At 39.3% G+C, this 17,795-nt stretch overlaps 1 protein-coding gene across 1 annotated transcript in view; it reads right to left on the reverse strand.

Moving 5' to 3' along the window:
* Positions 1 to 2,601: 2,601 nt before the first annotated feature.
* LOC104160773 (high affinity cAMP-specific and IBMX-insensitive 3',5'-cyclic phosphodiesterase 8A-like) overlaps positions 2,602 to 17,795 on the reverse strand; it is a gene marked incomplete at its 3' end in the record, with an annotated part of 118,103 nt that continues 102,909 nt past the window's right edge. The window contains exons 9-17 of the mRNA XM_009698988.1: positions 12,935 to 13,023; positions 11,611 to 11,662; positions 11,468 to 11,510; positions 10,423 to 10,500; positions 9,106 to 9,176; positions 8,300 to 8,464; positions 5,916 to 5,964; positions 5,522 to 5,657; positions 2,602 to 2,828 (exon numbers count right to left, since the gene is read on the reverse strand). Of these exons, the coding sequence (XP_009697290.1) occupies positions 2,602 to 2,828; positions 5,522 to 5,657; positions 5,916 to 5,964; positions 8,300 to 8,464; positions 9,106 to 9,176; positions 10,423 to 10,500; positions 11,468 to 11,510; positions 11,611 to 11,662; positions 12,935 to 13,023 (910 nt within the window). The remainder of the gene's footprint in view (positions 2,829 to 5,521; positions 5,658 to 5,915; positions 5,965 to 8,299; positions 8,465 to 9,105; positions 9,177 to 10,422; positions 10,501 to 11,467; positions 11,511 to 11,610; positions 11,663 to 12,934; positions 13,024 to 17,795) is intronic.

The following is a 17,795-nucleotide window of genomic DNA, read 5'->3' on the forward strand; positions in this document are numbered from 1 at the left end:
CGTATCCTGGGCTGCATCCAAAGCAGGGTAACCAGGAGGTCGAGAGAAGGGATTCTGCCCCTCTGCTCTGCTCTGGTGAGACCCCCCCTGCAGTACTGCCTTCAGCTCTGGGGCCCCCAACACAAGAGGGACATGGACCTGTTTGAGCACGTCCAGAGGAGGTCACAAAGATGATCAGAGAGCTGGAGCACCTCTCCTGTGAGGACAGGCTGAAAGAGTTGGGGTTGTTCAGGCTGGAGAAGAGAAGGCTCCGAGGAGACCTTAAAGCAGCCTTCCAGTACCTAAAGGGGCCTACAAGAAAGCTGGGGAGGCACATTTTACAAGGGCATGGAGTGATAGGACAAGGGGCCATGGCTTTAAACCGGAACAGGGAAGGTTTAGATTAGATATTGGGAAGAAATTCTTCCCGGTGAGGGTGGTGAGAAGTTGTGGATGCCCCATCATTGGAAGTGTTCAAGGCCAGGCTGGGAGGGGCTTTGAGCGACCTGGGCTAGTGGAAGCTGGATGGGGCTTTGAGCAACCTGGTCTGGTGGAAGGTGTCCCTGCCCATGGCAGGGGGGTTGGAACAAGATGGTCTTTAAGGTCCCTTCCAACCAAACCATTCTATGATTCCATGAACCTAGTCTTTATGCTGTATGGATGCTGGCTTTTTGTGAAGGCTCACAGATACAAAGCAATTATATTAAAAATTTTAATAAAATGAAAGAAACACAAGAGCAGAAAAGTTCCCAGTTGAATCTGGGAGCAGGGCAGATAATTTCCATTCCAATTAGCTTGAATTTAAAGTCCAAATTCTCTACGGGCTCTGACAGTACCATACAGAATGGTTAGACTTGGTAGGTGAAAAGACAATCCCTGCCTTACTTTACACCTCCTGAAATTAATGCAGTGACTTTGATGGAGCTAGGATATTATTCATTGAGGACTGTCAAGAGGGTCTTGTGGAGAACAAGAAAAGGCAAATAATTATTTCCACTCTAGGTTCATAGTTAGCATTGTCTGAAAAACTATCTGCCATGTGTTAGCTGCTTCTTTCTTTCAGCTGCTGCTCATGGGATTCTATTTTTGTGGTATGAAGTTAGGAGAGAGATATTTTTAAAACAGGCTCTCCTCGGAGCGACACATTGACCAGTGCTCAGTCTGGCTGAGAAAGACATGTGCAGATGGGAAGTGGCCAGAAACTGGAGAATACTTGACCTGTAGGACCACAGCAGTGTAATCTGATGCTTTTTTCCCAAGTCTGACATAACAAACTTTGCAGGGATTTACAGCACCTTTACCCTCAACTTGACGTCAAGGATTCTAACACTGTCATCTTAACTCCTGTGGCACAGAAGTGGAAATGATTCTGAGAATACTGCTTCAATTTGGGAGCCAGAAAATTTTTCCAGGCAAGAACTGATTTCAATTTACTGAAAAACATCTTCCTAGTGTGAATTTGAGTGGCAGATTCTGGCCTTCTGTATTTAGGTTAAGTTGAACTATGGGCAACAAAAAAGCAGCTGGGCTGTAACTTTGAAAAGAGAGAATTTTAAACTTTGATTCTGCTCCTTCTGCTGCAACATTTTTTTCTCTTCCTATGCCTACAGAGGAATGGAAATAACATTCTGGAAAAGGAGGAAGCAGTCATACTTCTGTGGCATTGAAATGAGTCTAGATCTTGTCTGTTTTTCATAGATATTCTTGGGAAGACCAGCTAAACCTCTGGCAAATCAGGGGCTGAAAATATCCAATGAAGTTCTATTCCCACTTGGCATACAGTATTTGTAAGTCAGCCTCTGGAGAGCACACTAATGAGCTGCAGCTCCAGGTTAAGAGACTTACTACAGTTTTAATGAGCTGTCAGAAGCTTGTTTACAGTCACAAACGTCTCAGCCAGGTGCCCATCACTAGCACTATCCTTAGGCAGGCCAATTCAGGGTAGGAATTTCTATCCAAAAATGCAGCTCGGAAATATGTACTGCCACTCCACTGCATACACATGCAAGCTCTGTTTTAATTCCCCCTTCTCCAGTCTGCCCTCTGGGCATGCGAGAACAAAGGCTGCTCTGATTTATTGTGGTTGTCAGTTGCTCTAATATGCCAATGGGTGTTAGGGTACAAGGAACTTCAACAAGTAATCTTTTTCAATATGCTCCTCCAATGCAGTCTCTTTTAGCCTCAGGCCATCTCATCTGGTGGGTGATATAGCTTTGGAAGCACTAAACCTATTTTATGGCCTATATTGTCCTGGGAGTCTTCTGCAAAGTGACCATCACAAGGCATAAGAGATGGTGATTTATTGCATTAAACTGGTACTTGGCATGTACTGTCACAAAAATAATTGTGTCATTAGCTCACCTATCTGAGAAAGTTTAACTGTACAAAGTTGTTTTGTTTTAAAAGGAGGTTTTTTTATTCTCCCATCAAGAACAGCTCAATTCCCATAATATTAGTATCCATCCTTCCACATGTACTATAAGAGAGATCCTAGAACCCATATAAAGCAGCCCAGTTCTTCGACTGCAGACTTAACAAACTGGTTGGCTCTAGTAGACATTTGGCTCTTGGCATCTTTTTTTGAGAGATCTTCCTTTGTTCGCACCTGTACTTCCCACCTACACTGTTTCTTATAGACTAGTAGACTCACCTTTACTCTTTCCTTAGACAAGAAATAAGCAGTGGCATGTAGTACATCTGCTGCATGAGTAGAATTATGGTATGAGTTGGAGGAATGGTAGTTAGCTTCAATAACTTGTAACCATGACCTCAGAGTTGATTCTGAACAGTTTAGGAATTCACAGATTCCAAAGCGAGCAAATATTTTGAGGCCCAGGTAAACCAAAGGCCTGTGAAGAAAAATAAATGCAAAATTTTAAAACAAATGAGGTTGAAATAATATTACATAGCATAAACAGTATGAATCTATACAGCATTTTTAAGTAATGACATGGCAGATTAGGTATAAGGACTTGTAACAGAATTACAATCCAGACCTGTAGAAATGTTCTGCCTACCCATCATATGCACACTCTCAGGATCATGCCAGTTCCTGACACTTCCAGGAATATTAAAAAGGTTCTATATTGCTGCTGTACTACATGTGGCAGTATTTTGGGGCTTGAGGAGTCTATATTGGGTAAATGTAGACGGCAGTCAAAATGAGATAAATTAGCAAGTACTAAACTCTGCACATGAGAGGAGGAAGGTAATATTGTTGCTGCCACAGATTCCTAAACTAGCTTGTTTACAGTTAGATTAAGCATATCTATACTATACAATGCCGCAATCACTATTCTTTCTGCACTGCAGATCTGCTCCATTTCTTTTACGCCCATCCTTGCAGGCTTCTATCGCTCATTGACTTTGCATGCAATAGAGGATGAGAGATGGAGGTATTCTGGAAGCAAATGACTAGGCCAGAGTATGCCATTTCTAGAAGACTATAAGGGCCAGATGAACCTTCAGGCTAACCCAGTCAGAGACCTGACTCCAAAAATAGCCAACATCACTGTTTTCCAGTGCTTTTGTCTCTCCCAGGCCAAACTGCACAATTTAAACCCAGATGACTGGCAGGTGAATGAAGATCAGAACAGAATATTTCTAATCTGAAAGTTGTGAAAATGCGGTATGTTTAACAGAGCAAATGAAAACAAAATTTTTAGTCCACTAGTCTTTTTTTTGAACCCAGTTAATACCACTGTTTTCTTGTCCAATACATTTTTTTCGCTTAACAAGAACAGGTATAGTGGTAAATATTGTCAAATATGAATTCTTAAAAATAGATCTTAAACCCTTATTTTGGCATTTCACTTTGCTGCTTGATTCCAAATGTGTCAAGCACACTGATTTTTAGCTGCACTTGACAAGTGAGGTGAGGTCATTTGAGTTGCTGAGATCATTTAGAGTTGGATGTACATCTTTTAGCGAAAACACTCAACAATACTGTGTCATAACTACAATAATAATATACTAAAGTTTAATCCTCCTTAATCCCCCCCATGTAGTACTGTCAAAGATCTCTCCAGGCTTCTGTCTCAGTGAACTGTAATGCACTAAAGCTTAGATTTAATGAATTATCTTGGCTTTACTACCGTATGTCTGCTTGGACTTGAAGACAATACTAATAACATATTCATCCTTGTGATTCATCGAAGATCACTTTAATTCTCTCAGTAAATGAATTGCCTTATTTAAACCCAGCAGGAAGCAATCATAATTATAATACCTTTAATAACAGGACAGGCAACAAAGTACCTTCTTTGTCCCTCTGTGGTCTCTCCAAATCAATAAGAACAGAGAAACCTATCTGGTGAGCTCATGCATGTTGGCTGGGATAATTAATTCTTAAGTTACTGCAATGTGTGTATTAAATGTTGTAAATCAGACAGAATGACTACATTTTGTCTTTTTTTTTTTTTTTTAATTACTGTATCTACAGCACTTCATTAGAAATGGAAATGTAGTAAAGCAAAAAAAAGACCCTAAAGTAACTGGATGCAAATTTCTTCACTTACAATAAAATCACTTTAAAGAATAAAAACCTGATTTTTTTCCACTTTTTTTGGCTCACAAAACTATAGTCTAAAAATGAAGTGCATATATGTTAACCAAATGCCTGGTATCTTTCTTAGACATTGTTTTTTAATAACTTTCAAAGCTCTTACAGATGTGGGATTTTGACAAGGCTTTAAGATAGTCAATTCATTGCAGGATCTAGCCTCCAAATTAGTGTCTCGTAGAAGCTTTAAGCAAAGACAAAGCATGATACATGAAACTAGACCCAAAGGAGAACTTTTGATAGGCATCGGAGAATAAAAACAAAGACTTAAACAGAAATATCAATTTACAGTCTTAGTGGGAGCATTTGCTACTAATGAAGTACAGTCTATCAAAACTGCTGATCTGCTTTTGAAAACTTCTGTGATGGAAATTGGTATGCCCTTCTTTTTATCAGTAAATATTCTTCAGTTAATCTTATACATAAAATGTAGCCTGCCAAGATTTTAGAATAAAGACCTTCCTCTAATCCCAGAGAAAGGCAATGGGAATTCTGCTGAAAAGCTGTATTTGAACTGTTCAGGAATAAAAATTACCCAATTACGTGGAGAGAAAATAAAACATGACCTGTATCAACTGATCAAATTAAGACCAGCATGTTGACTCTGGGTGTAGTTGGCTATAATTTGAATTTGAATCCCCACAAGACAACAATTTGATTTGTAGAACTTTTCTATTACTGAGAACAGAAAAAGGCGGCTTTTAAAATTATGTTCTTTTGTTATTATATCATATCAAAAATATATAATCTTCACTTACATCCACTGGGAATCTGCATGAAATAGTGTATGATGAAACAGAAAATATTTAATGGGTTCATACACAACTAGAAATGACAATGAGAAAATTTCAAACATTTGACTTTGAAAATAAAAGTAATTCCATTTAAAAGCATAGGTAGAGGAATTAAAGAGCTGATTACAGGATGACATTTAAGTCAGTTTTCAGCAACTTCAATTTATGAGCTCCTGAGTTTACTGACCTTTTCTGGGTGGCAGCCTCAAGTTCAAAGATATCAAAATCCCAGTGTTCTTCATTTTCCATTGCCTGTGTTATCCGTGGGGGTATGTCATTGAGGGAGATTGGAGAGATCAAACTGCCAGCAGCCTGATGAGATTCTGTTGAGGAATATATTTGCAGATCACTATGAATAACCCCGAGATACACTTTTATTCAATGTACATGTTTTCTTTTCTGTAGTACACCTGGCAACTCCCATTTCTATAAAGCTCAGTAATGCTGCAGAACAATGCTTATAAATAAAAATAAAACAAAACCAAACAATGCTTATAAAAAAAGAACATCTGATCACATTTCCTCTGTTTCTTAAATTTAACATGTTTTAATACGTCAGTAACTGCCAAATTAAAACTTACGTTTTGCTGACAATATGTATTTGTTCCCTGATAATCTTCGTAAACCATCCTGTTAAATAAAAGTTGAGAGTTAAATGCAGGGTATTGTATAAAAGGTCTATAAGATGATGACACCAAAATAGTAGCACAATGACTTTAGAAAAGCCTGATGGCAACCTGTCACAGTCATCAAAGCTGCCTCTCCCTTATTTATGTGTACTGTTAAGATTTGCCTGTTTTACATATAGTTCATAATGGATGAGAAACTGCAAGATATTGGATACAATATGAACTCAGATAGGTAAAAACTCAAATTTCTCAAGTGCAGATGGAGCTCTGGAATTAGAGCCTCACATCCACCTTTGTCTGGACAACACACAGAGGTTCTAGATGTGTGCCACAAACCAGACACAGTATGTCCACATACTAAATGCTGTGGCCCAAATCCTGCTTGCTCTTTTGATGTATACAGCTGTTAGTTACTGCACATTAACGTTTAGCCCATGATGTAAAAAAAGTTATTAAAAAAAAAATATTTTTCTGAATGCACCTAACCATGTTATGCACCCAAAGTATAGCAGAAGTAAATGTGGATGCTATATTTGAACATGCAATGTCTGTACTTAAAAGAACTGTTTTATCTTATTTTTATTTTCACATTTGTAAGTAAATTAGTCTGGAGTTTTGCGATTTAAAAGGAAAGGGAGTACTGCTACTGTAACTGGCTCAGTAACTCTTCAATAGCACTGCTATGACACAAATATTTAGGACACTAGATGCTGTCTATCATTTAGAATCAAAGATTAGTATTTTAAGAGTTAAAATAGCAGGTGTAGTTGTATCTGGCAAATCCATCTTTGAACTCTAAATGCCCTTCCCATCAATAACCTACTACTTGTTCCTCTACTCAGACATAACTTCTGAACATGAAATGGAATAGTATGATTCTGTTTTCAACAGACCCTTTGCTGGAAAAATGTTTTTCCCAGATCATTTTAAAACTCATACTATACCATATACCCTCATGCTCTGAAATGGATTTTCTCAGCTTTTCTACTGCTCCATAAAATAGCCTTTGTTTTATTTTTAGTAAGGATTTTGTATTTTGCAATATTGATACCTACATGTTCTGGGACCATGGAATGAATACAGTACGTAATACAGTATTCTTGACAAATGTATGTAAGAATCAACAATCCACAAAAAGGAGAAAACAGTTTGACTTTATGGACTGTGTGTATTCAGCAGGAGAAAAGATTCACTTTGAGACTTTAATGATTATCTGTATCAGTATTCTCCCTATATCTTTACAGATAAGGTAACAATATATTTTGTCTATTGAGTTGGTAAATTCAACCCTATATGAACCATTCAGGTCTTCCTTCTCCTGGAATTCTTGAAGACTCTCATATGTTTCTCCTGATTAGATATTAGATATATGTGGTATCTTAAAAGGCAAAAATACATGTAAACTGTTTCAAGATTCTGATAGATACTGCAAAGGCATCTTGATAGTTACAGCATGAAATGATAATAGCCCAGAGACATCTCTGAGAAGCTCACATCTTGTGAGCCTTTTTGCATCCAACACACTGTCCATTTTTTTTCCTGAGGTAGCCTTTTATATGCAACGTACTGACTAATGGTAACACATATCCTTAAGGCACAGGTAACATTCATCCAAGTTCATCTAGTTACTATTAGGAGGGTCAGACTCCAGGCTCTGAAGGTTTGTGTTCAATTCTTGCTTTGCTACATGCCCTTTGTTCAACTTTGGTTACAACACTTGTTTTTCCAATGCCCCCATTCCTCTTTTCATAACCTAACAACATAATACATGCCTTCTTCAGTCTTCTTCTTGCCTTATTTTTAAATTATGAGTTCTGTGGAGCATGATTTTGGTTTAATACATGAACAGTCATGTTTCTGGCTCAAAACACCCTGATCTTTCTATGAGTCTCTACGGGTACAAATATAATCCAAGAAAAAACAACAAAAATATATATTTTGCATTCCTTTGAAAACACATTCTTTCTATAGACTGAAAAGCCTCCAAAACATGCCATTCTAATCCTAATTAATAAACACAAGTGTCTACCTATCTTTCTTTCTTCCTCTCCCATCTATACCTTTCTAAAATGAACCACATTGAAAAAATAATTGGTTTTCCTTTCCATTTCTAGTAAAACTAATGCTTCAAAGGGTCTGGTCAATTTTCTTCCCATTTTCAGAGCTACATTATTAATGTAGGTGGAGAAAAAAATCCACAAAAAGAGGTGTGCAATTTTTCCTGAAAATTTCGCATCGTAGAGGCAAAGTACATGCCAGATGATAAAGATCATGTAACCGGGAAAATCAGGCAGTGGAACATTAATCAATAACTGTTTGTGGCAGTATGTACTTACTGTCATTAACCCTCCAACGAGGTCACTTGTATGTGGATCTTCATCCTTTGTCCCCAGTTGCGGAGAGTACAATTCAGTGGTTCTTAAAATCTCCAAAGCCCGGTCTAAAGCTTCTGCAACTGCCATTGGGCTGCTTTCTTGTGCAGCAGTGATGATGTTTATTACCTAGTTTAGCATTAGACATGTTTTGAATTTAGAAGTGATTTAAGAAAGAACAGAGACATCAATTACTATGGAAAAGTCATAGCAAATAAACGAGATCTACAACTTTAATCCACATGTGGGAGAATCAAAATGAAAGGGATGTTAATAAAACACTGATGTCTGCTACTGACTCTGGGAACAAGATCGTGGCCTTAAAGACAGTTGTCTTATTAATGACTTTCCTGTTCAAGGCATGGCCTCAAAATGTCTCTGAATGGATTTAATATAACCTTCTCCCATTTGCCTTTCTCAATTTATTAGAGAGCTGATTTTTCCCAAATACTTGAATGGTTTCAGAAGGCAGTTTACAATGCATAAGTAAGAAGGAGGAACTCTAGTCCCTCCTTCACATAGGCAAAAGTCTTTAAAAAGCGTCGTGCAATGGCTGGGAGGGCACCCTACTCTACCAAGCAGGCTTGGGAGAACTTTGTTCAGAGCATCTGGCTTTTTGGAGCTCCACCAACGGGCAGGTGGAACAGGGGAAGAAGTTGCACCAGAGGCCAGCACTGCCTTGCTCCTCAGTCTGGATGATGTACTGGAGCCTTGTGCCCCAGTATTCCAGTACAGCACAACTGACAACAGCTAGTGACAGTGCACATTACCTTGGTGATGGGTGCTTCAATAGTCATGGAATGTATCCTGGCCATAGAAGAGTGCCTCCTTTGTGAGCTGCCTGTGTGGAAAACAAAGCAGAATTTGTATCCTTATTGCAATGACAAGGCATGACAGGAGGATTCAGCCAAGACTCTTGATTCACTTTGTGAACTGCTTACTCTGCTGTGCCTTTCATAGGCAATCTATTGCAGAATGCGTACACATGATTGTTATGCTGGGGACACGCAAGTGCAAAGAGATGCTTGCTGAACCACTGGTATCCCTGATTAGAAATAAGTAGCTGTAGCAGCCTGGCAAAATCATGGCTTTGTTTTTTTTATTTTAACTAATTAAAATATTCAATTAAAAAAGCAGTTAAAAGACTATACAGATGCCTGTGCATATAAACTGGCAGGCACAGGTAGGTAAATATTGCACTTAGGTTATTACAGGATATATCTATTTTTGCTGCCTGATGCAACATGACAAGTCATAATGAGTCAGCTTCCAAGCTGAGGTAAATGAGTGAAGCTCCTCTGAAGTGAAGATAGCTATGCCAAATTAAAACAGCAGAAGTTCTGGCCTATTATTTGTTGGAAATTGAAAAACAAATGTTTCATATCAGTTAACGATTTTGGTTCTGTAGAGAAAAGGCCAAGATGGGATTTTTCTGGATGATTATGTTGTTCTACCTATAAAATGCACACACATCTCTGTTACTCTTTGCGCTGAGCAGCTCTTAAGAAGAAGAATCAATGCTATTTTTGCAATACTGGAGCATGATTGTATTCTCACTGCCACAGACCTACTTCCATGTTTCACTAGTGTATGCTGCCTAGACTGTAATGATATATGCTTTAACAAAGTCATGTGTCAGCAACAGTTTTGAATATGTGACTTATCTATCAAGTTTGGGGTGATCTAATGGAGCAAAATACAACACAGTGAAAAAAAATCAAAATTCATAACAAAATTCTCTTCATATTTTTATCAAGAGAAGAACAAATGTAGTAATTTTTTAGGTTTAGAATTTGCCATTTGTACTTGAAAGTATCTGTGTTGAATCTCATGAGGTCTTCCATGCAGGATGGTAGACGATAGCCTTCCATTCTTCACTGGTTCAAAAAAAGACTCGAAGTAGCTCAAGAGAAGAAAATGGGGCTACTTGATAAATGTAAAGTCATTCAGGAATTGATGAGTTGTTATTTTATTCATGTGTTTATATACACATACATACTTACCTATATTTGCATATGTATGTATGTGTATGCACATAGAAATCTGAATATATATAGAAATCAGAAGAATCTACTTGTTTAACATACCATCACTCCCTCGTGATGTTGTGGATCTGACATCTAGTGATCCTTTCCTCCTGTCTTTGTGTCTGCAAGTCTGAGTATCTGTGGAGAAGATGGTATCATACAATGACATTAAGCTGTGCCTAAGATGTATGTTAAAGGAACTGAAATTTGGACAAAGCCTGATAGCAGACTGAGTGACATTTACCACAATGCTTCTGCAGATGACAGTCAATGAAAGCTCCTTTTTAAACTCTCGCCCAATTACACTGTCACAAACCCCGTCATGCTCTCTGGCAGAACATGCCTAACTGTTTTTGCAGAAGGGATCTAACAGTGTAGAAGGAAAAGTTCCTGGCTTGACACAGTGACACAATTGTAGTTGTGAATACAACTTGTACAACCCACCTAAGTTCACTGAAGTAACAACTGCCACAAAGAACTAGTGGACCAAAGTAGACTACACACTACCAAACTAGGCAATGTATCCTAGGTCCCTTACTGACTCCAACAGATACAATCTGTGCTACCAAGGCTACAATTAACAAGTACCTGCAGCATGGATCCCAAGGATGTCTTAAATGAAGTGTTAATATGTGGGATGAGGGTGAATGGTAGTGTTGGTCATCCTCATTTCCACTCACATGCGAATACCCCACAATACAGTTAAAAGCAATGCAAACATACATGCCACTAGCTATAGACCAGCCACAGCAACATGACAACTAGATGCCATCCTTCTTATTTCTAATTTTGTCACAGGGCTCTGCTACCTATAACTGAAATGTGACACTGAGTCCAGCAATACCACAATACCAGCTTGGGGCCCTAGTACTGCGTTTTCAAGGGTGGGTTCCTTTATATCACTTCTGAAGCAAACAAGGCAGGTAGAGAGGACTTGTATTTATTTTCCTGCCTTTTGAGCTGGATTCCCAGCTTATTGCTAGCTAAATAGTACTGTTCGGACTGTCCTGTGCAACTGTGGTTTTCAGTCAGATCACTAACAATGGGCTTTATTTTTTCCCCAAGTACATCCTCCGCTTATTAGGACAGAAGAGATGTGTCATACCTGTCTGAGAGTCAGCCTGAATACGTTCACATGTCTTCTCCGCCTACAAATTAGTACAAGAAATCTAGTTAGTCAGAACTTTCCCATTATTCTGTAATATTTAGGGCTCAAACTAAAGCAAGCATACCACTATTTTCACTTACCTTATCGTTGTCATTGCACAGTCTACTAATTGACACATAGTGTCTAATCTTTCTGCAGGCAAAAAACAGTGTGTTAATTCCCATTCAAACCTGAGCTCTAATTTAGTGCTGATACACAAAATGGGTAAGAGCAACAAATTACTATACGACAAATCCTGTTCTGGCAGGAAGGCTCAACTAGGAATGGAAAAACCTCACAGTTCTGCACGTGATGGGGAATACAAAATGGAAGCATCTTTTGCAAAGACTGTTTCCTCCTCTTTCTCTCTGCCCCGCCCCCCAGCTTCTTCTGGGCTGCTGTAGGATGTTTCAGGTATGATACAAATGTGAAACATGCAACAGTGCAGTCCAACAATCAAAACCTTCTGTAAGATTTAGGGATAGAGCAATCAAACTGAAAACTACACCCTTGATTACCAGGAAACTTTCTAAGCCAGCTTCAAATGGGCTTAGATTGTTCCGTAAGTAGCAATGTATGTAACGCATATTGGTCTTAAAAGTTTGGCATCTTAAGCTGAGAATATGTTTTCACTCTATTGAGGGAGAGTAGAGAACATAAATTACTTTGAGGGATGAAATCAACCCAACACACTTCTCTTTTTTTAAGAAGTAACTGCATGAAGAAGCTGTATTTGGCCTTTCCTTCATGAAGACACCTTTCTAAACGATTGTCTCGGCCAAGTCTGGAAGATAATGTACTGTGCTTTTACTTAATGTTCCTATTGCCTTAGAGGGCTTTGAAACTACTATTGCATGCAATGTGATCCACTTTCTTTCCCAATATAGTATAGAAGGACTCATCATGAATGTACCAATAACTAACACATACCTGTGTGCTCCAAATGATCTCTTTGGGGACCAAGTAGGAGTTGCACAAAAATCAAGACATGCTTGAATTTTGACCAGGATCAAATCATCACATAAAGACACTTGGCACAGCCATGAATAGGTGAGCATGGACGGACATAGTAGAGGTGCACAGTGGAACAGGACATAGGTCCTGGTGGTCCCAACAAAATGCACAGAAAGAGATGAGAGTGCACTTGCACTTCAGGGAGTATTAGAAGACTGTGAGTCACAAGTGAGCACATCTGGATCTTAAGCCCTTTTTTTGGGAGAATTAGGAGAATTTCACTTTCCCTGCATGCAGCATGTAAGGTTGATTTTGCCCCAAGCAATTAAACGCAGGGGTCTGAGGGTCCCTTCCTGGCATAAGTTTCCTTTATACTCAGTAACAGCATAATCCAATGTCTGTTGAAAGCAATTGAACTCTAAACTGAGCCTTGATTCAGACCTAAATCATGGCTTTAGTTCTCATACTTACCCTCCCTGTCCAATGACAGGTAGTATCTTCACATTTTGTTGTATGCTATCTCCATTTTTCTTTTTTGCATAGTACATTCCTTGCCATTCCTGAAAAAGGATTTCAAGTGGAAGGAAGTTCAGATGAAACAGGAAGAGAAGCTGTAGCTTCATACCTTTTTTCATTGCAAGCTGTCTTACAATACAAAACCAGTCAGGACTGGTTAAACTGTGCTTACCCTCAAATTTCTCCCCCATAACTAACCTGTAGGTCACTGTGTTGCTGCCAATGCACAGAGAAATTCAGAGGGGCAGCCTGTGATTGCCCTGATGGCAACAGCCAAACCTCAGGTGCTGTGGGAATCAGAGCTACGTATTCTCTTCCCAATCCTACCTCAGTGGTGTTGGGGGTCACTGAGGGGAGACCTGGCAAAGACCCCTGCAAGAGCAAGAGCTCACACCAGCCCCTGCCTGGAGCAGGAGTCGCCCAGGGGCTCCAGGAGCACGCGCAGGCTCTAGGAGTGTGGGGCATCCCTCTGCCCTGCACCAGGACCACACACCACATGGCTCGGACTGCTACACTGACCTGCCCGACTTTCTCCCTGACTGTGTTGACTCCTCCCAGGACAGGAAGGTCAGCGAGAAACCATTATGCCGACCTGTCTGCCTTCAATTCTGGACTGTACTGTCTCTCCTGCGGAGTTGGGAAGTCTTATCACTAGTTAACATTAAATATGCTTGTGACTAAAAGCGCTTTGGTATCCTAGCACATTTACTTTCCATGTTGTCGGTTCAGTCTCAAAAAGTGGCAGAGATTTATCCTGGCTTTTTCAAAGCAAAGGAGAGCCTAATAGGATAGCTACTGGATTCTGCCTCTCGTCTGCTCACCTCCCCTCTAAAAGCACTCTGGTTTCAAGATCACATTTAAGTAGGCAATTTTTGAAATATCAGATTGTCATTACCAGTATCATTGTTTTTAATAGAATTCATAAATAGCAATAAAAAGACAGAGTGGAAAGGAATTTTTCATTTTGCAGTGAGAAGCCTTTTTTTTTCTTCTGGAAATGAAACATTTCTTTCTAGTGCAAAGCCTTATTTTCTCTTTCAGTGAGACTCTGGAAATGTCCCTTCTCCCTTGTTTAAGACATGCTTTTAAATGAAATACTGTTAAAACAATCACTTTTGTAGAGATTTTAAATCCAGAAGACATCACCATGGTCTAACACCCAGCCCCAAACCACCTCCCTGCAGCGGAGCCCACACCCACGAAGCAGGAGAGCTCCCACGCCGACATGGGCAGACAGGGCTAAATGCGGTTTCAGCACACACCGGGACATGGGCCCCTTACCTCTTGCTCGCTCCCAATTCCCTCAACACGCTGCTGCTGCTTCTCAAACTGTGCTAAAAATAACAGAGCAAAGACATATACTACAATACTGACGGACCCCCCCAGGTCTCCCCTTGCGTGTGGTGCCTGGACTAGAGTTGCCCCCTCACAGGGCTATTTAGGAAAACTCAGGGAAAGAAAAATTTGGGAACCCTGGGTCTCCTCCTTCCCTTTCTGGCAGCAGCACAGAGGCAAGTAACCTTCCAACAGAGCCAGTCTTTTGTAACCTGGCAGCTGACAAGATTTACAATCTTGCCTACACATTGCCATCCCTAGAATAGTTGGTGGTGGTCTTTTTTAATAGATGCATATTTTGAGCTGGATATCTAATAAATACTAAGTGATTAATAAATAATTGATTCCATATTGCATATTCACTTAATACAAACTACCCATGCCAACTGCTGCCTTTCAGTTCAGTTCAACAGACTGTAGATCAGATCTTACAAGTGTATGTGAAAATACCTTCATGAGGCACATGATACATATTTATTTATGTTAGACTGACAGATCTTGCAGTCAAGCTGGCTAGAGCACAGGTACAGAGAGAACCCTTTTGCATTTATGTTGAAGGAGCCAGCAAATAAAGACTCCAGCCCACAGAGAGCTGCACAGTGACAGGCTGTGCAGAAAAAAATATGAAAGGCTTTTCCGAGGATCTGTCGGAGAAAAGAACTGTGCATAACAAATTGTGAAGCGAGCATAGTATCTTCTCCTGTGAGCTGCATGATGAATACAAATGAAGATAAAGCAAACATCACAAAATTCAATGCTCTCCTAATTAAAAGTATGCATATCAATTGTTTCCTGACAACCACGATGAGGCAGAGATGAGTAATCGATCTCTAACCCAGGTAATAAACCTGGAATATGCACAAAGGGGTGAAGTCATAAGGTACAGATTGGCTAATTCCTGCATTGAAAGTGCATCCTTTTCAAGACAGGTTATTCATTAATGTGTTCTTCTTAGTCATAAATTGATTTTTCAACTTGTGAATTTCTAAAGCCTGTGAAACTGTGGCAGGAAATGTGTGAGGGAAAAGGTCAGCAGAATTCTGAGAAATAGGAGGTCCAAGACAAACTCCTCCTGGTAGGTAAAGTTCTCCCAGGGATGTTACTTAAACATATTTTAAGAACACCATATGCTCTCTCACAGAGCCTCTGTCAGCAATCCAACAGAGAAGAGCTACTTCACAAGACGTGCTGTCAGTCAAGCTCATCATTATGTCTACATTACAGCCACACAAGTACAGAGATCAGTCACTTCTGCACGGCCCAACATGCTGCGATCGAATGCAGAGTAAAAACCATACACAGTTAAAAAAATGGTTTTACCCTTTATAGAGTGAATCAGTGCTGAGGTTTCCAACTTCATTGAGAAGGCCATGGCATGCATTTATCCACTGAGCACTCATACATGCATAGTAATCCCCCAATTCAGCTTTCCTTTTAGATTGGTGCTTCTGGCATTAAACAGCAAAGTTCAGCAAGCTACTTGCAGAAAACAGAGCAAACCAAAATAAACACAAGATGTCATGAATACAATCTCACAGAAAGGAAGGCTGAGTTAGGAAGGAATTGCCATAGACCTTCCTTTATCGTAGAGTGCGATCGCTCTCCCACCTCCTCTGTAAAGATAGCTATGTCACAAATAATTCCCAAGAAGTGAGAGGAATTGTGTGTCTTGTGTGACTTATCAATAGCTATCCATCTCACTTCAGAAAAAGCGAAGCTAAGATAAAGAGCTTTGTGTCAAACTTCAGAGATCAGAGGCAGCAAGAATTCTAGTCAGAATTGCACATTTCATCTTAATGGATGTAATTTGAATCATGAAACAGAAGAATGAAGAAAGTACAACTTGTTTTTTAACTCCTCAAGTATGGATGGGTAAAAATGCCTTCTAATATTGCTGGCTTCTTGCAATTACAGCCAGCTGTAGTAACAAAAAATGAATTTTCAGAGATTTTTTTTTTTGCTAAAAGAAACAACATCCTGACCCAAGAATCCTTATGTACCATGCAACTAGCAATTTTTGTGTATAATGCCTATGAACTTTTGCCAAACAATATACTTTGCCATATACTGAACTTGCGCACAGCGCTATGTTTCTCAGCACAAGAAGGGAAATGCTGCAAGAGTTCATCTTCCTAAATTCCATTTAAAGACAAGAGGTAGATTTTATACAGCTTACATTTTTCTAAAGATCGGAAAAGCTTGCTTTCTATTATTTTTGTTATGTTACCATGTTTGTTCAAAACAGAAAAGCCAAACCTGTTGACAGGAGAGTATCACAGTAGTAGCCAGTTGGCTTTTTTGGTATGCTATAACCTATAGTAGCCAATATATAGCCTATTGTAATGGGAAGTGGTCTTTTAAATTTAGGATATAAAGAAATCACAAGGCTGAAAACAACATACAGACCATGTCAGAATGATCCAGACACAAGTTAGGCAACTCTGAAAATGCTGTAACATCTTGACACAAACAATTTCAAACTAAAGCACCTCAAAAGGCTGCAGTATTTCAAAGGTTGCTTCACACAGTTAAGTTCTACTTGCAAATACCTCCTGTAAGATTTTAATTTGCAATTCATTTTTCTATTAATATATGAAGGTAAGGCTACATAGACTGCATATTATAGAATGTTCCAAAGGGAAATACAAAAAACCGTGCAAACAGAATATATCCACCTAAAACAGCTTAAGCTGTTCCAGACAGACATGTTTAAATAAGTAGTATTTCATTAGCCCTCACAGTTGGAAGTCCTAGAGCCCGGAGTAAAATAAATGCAAGGAAAGAGATGGACTAGGGTTCGATTTCTGTCATTCACAGAGTAAAATGTATTTCTGTTATTAAAGACATTTTTATCAGCATACTAAAATATTAAAAATTTGATCACTTCCTATCTTGAGAATTGATGTTGTGGATTTAAAGCCTGACATGTCTAATGTATTTGAATTATAACTTAATAAATACTCCTTCCTAATATCACACATTTACTGAAATAATTTTGATCAGGCAACAGAGGTGTAAAGCACCACAATCCAAGCCATTGTCTGTTGCTGGGATCTCTTCCAAAAGGCCAATACACGTAGAAATGAGTGACACATTCTTCTGGAAATGCACATGCAATCTGCACCCAGCTTGAGTGCAGTTTTTGTTGATGACTGCTTTACCCTGATTTACAGAGTATGACTCATCACAACTTTGCATCGGTGCTTTTGCATCACTGCCTAGATACACAGAGTGCCATGATTCATTTTAGCATCTCCCTGCTCTGTGTCCATAACATGCTGCTTCCCTGCGGACAGTCAGTATGACCTAACTAGCTATCCTGACTGAGGTCTGAGCACGGGCCTTGACACATCTACAAACACACCATTTCCCAAATCTTTTTGTGTAACCTCCATGATCTTCCCTCTATAAGGTACTACAACATGTTCAATGACATTAGAAGCATTTACACTTCATTGTCAAAATGCAAATGAAAGCTCCT

This window comes from Cariama cristata, unplaced genomic scaffold (assembly GCF_000690535.1).
Source record: "Cariama cristata isolate BGI_N322 unplaced genomic scaffold, ASM69053v1 scaffold5894, whole genome shotgun sequence".
NCBI lineage: Eukaryota > Metazoa > Chordata > Aves > Cariamiformes > Cariamidae > Cariama > Cariama cristata.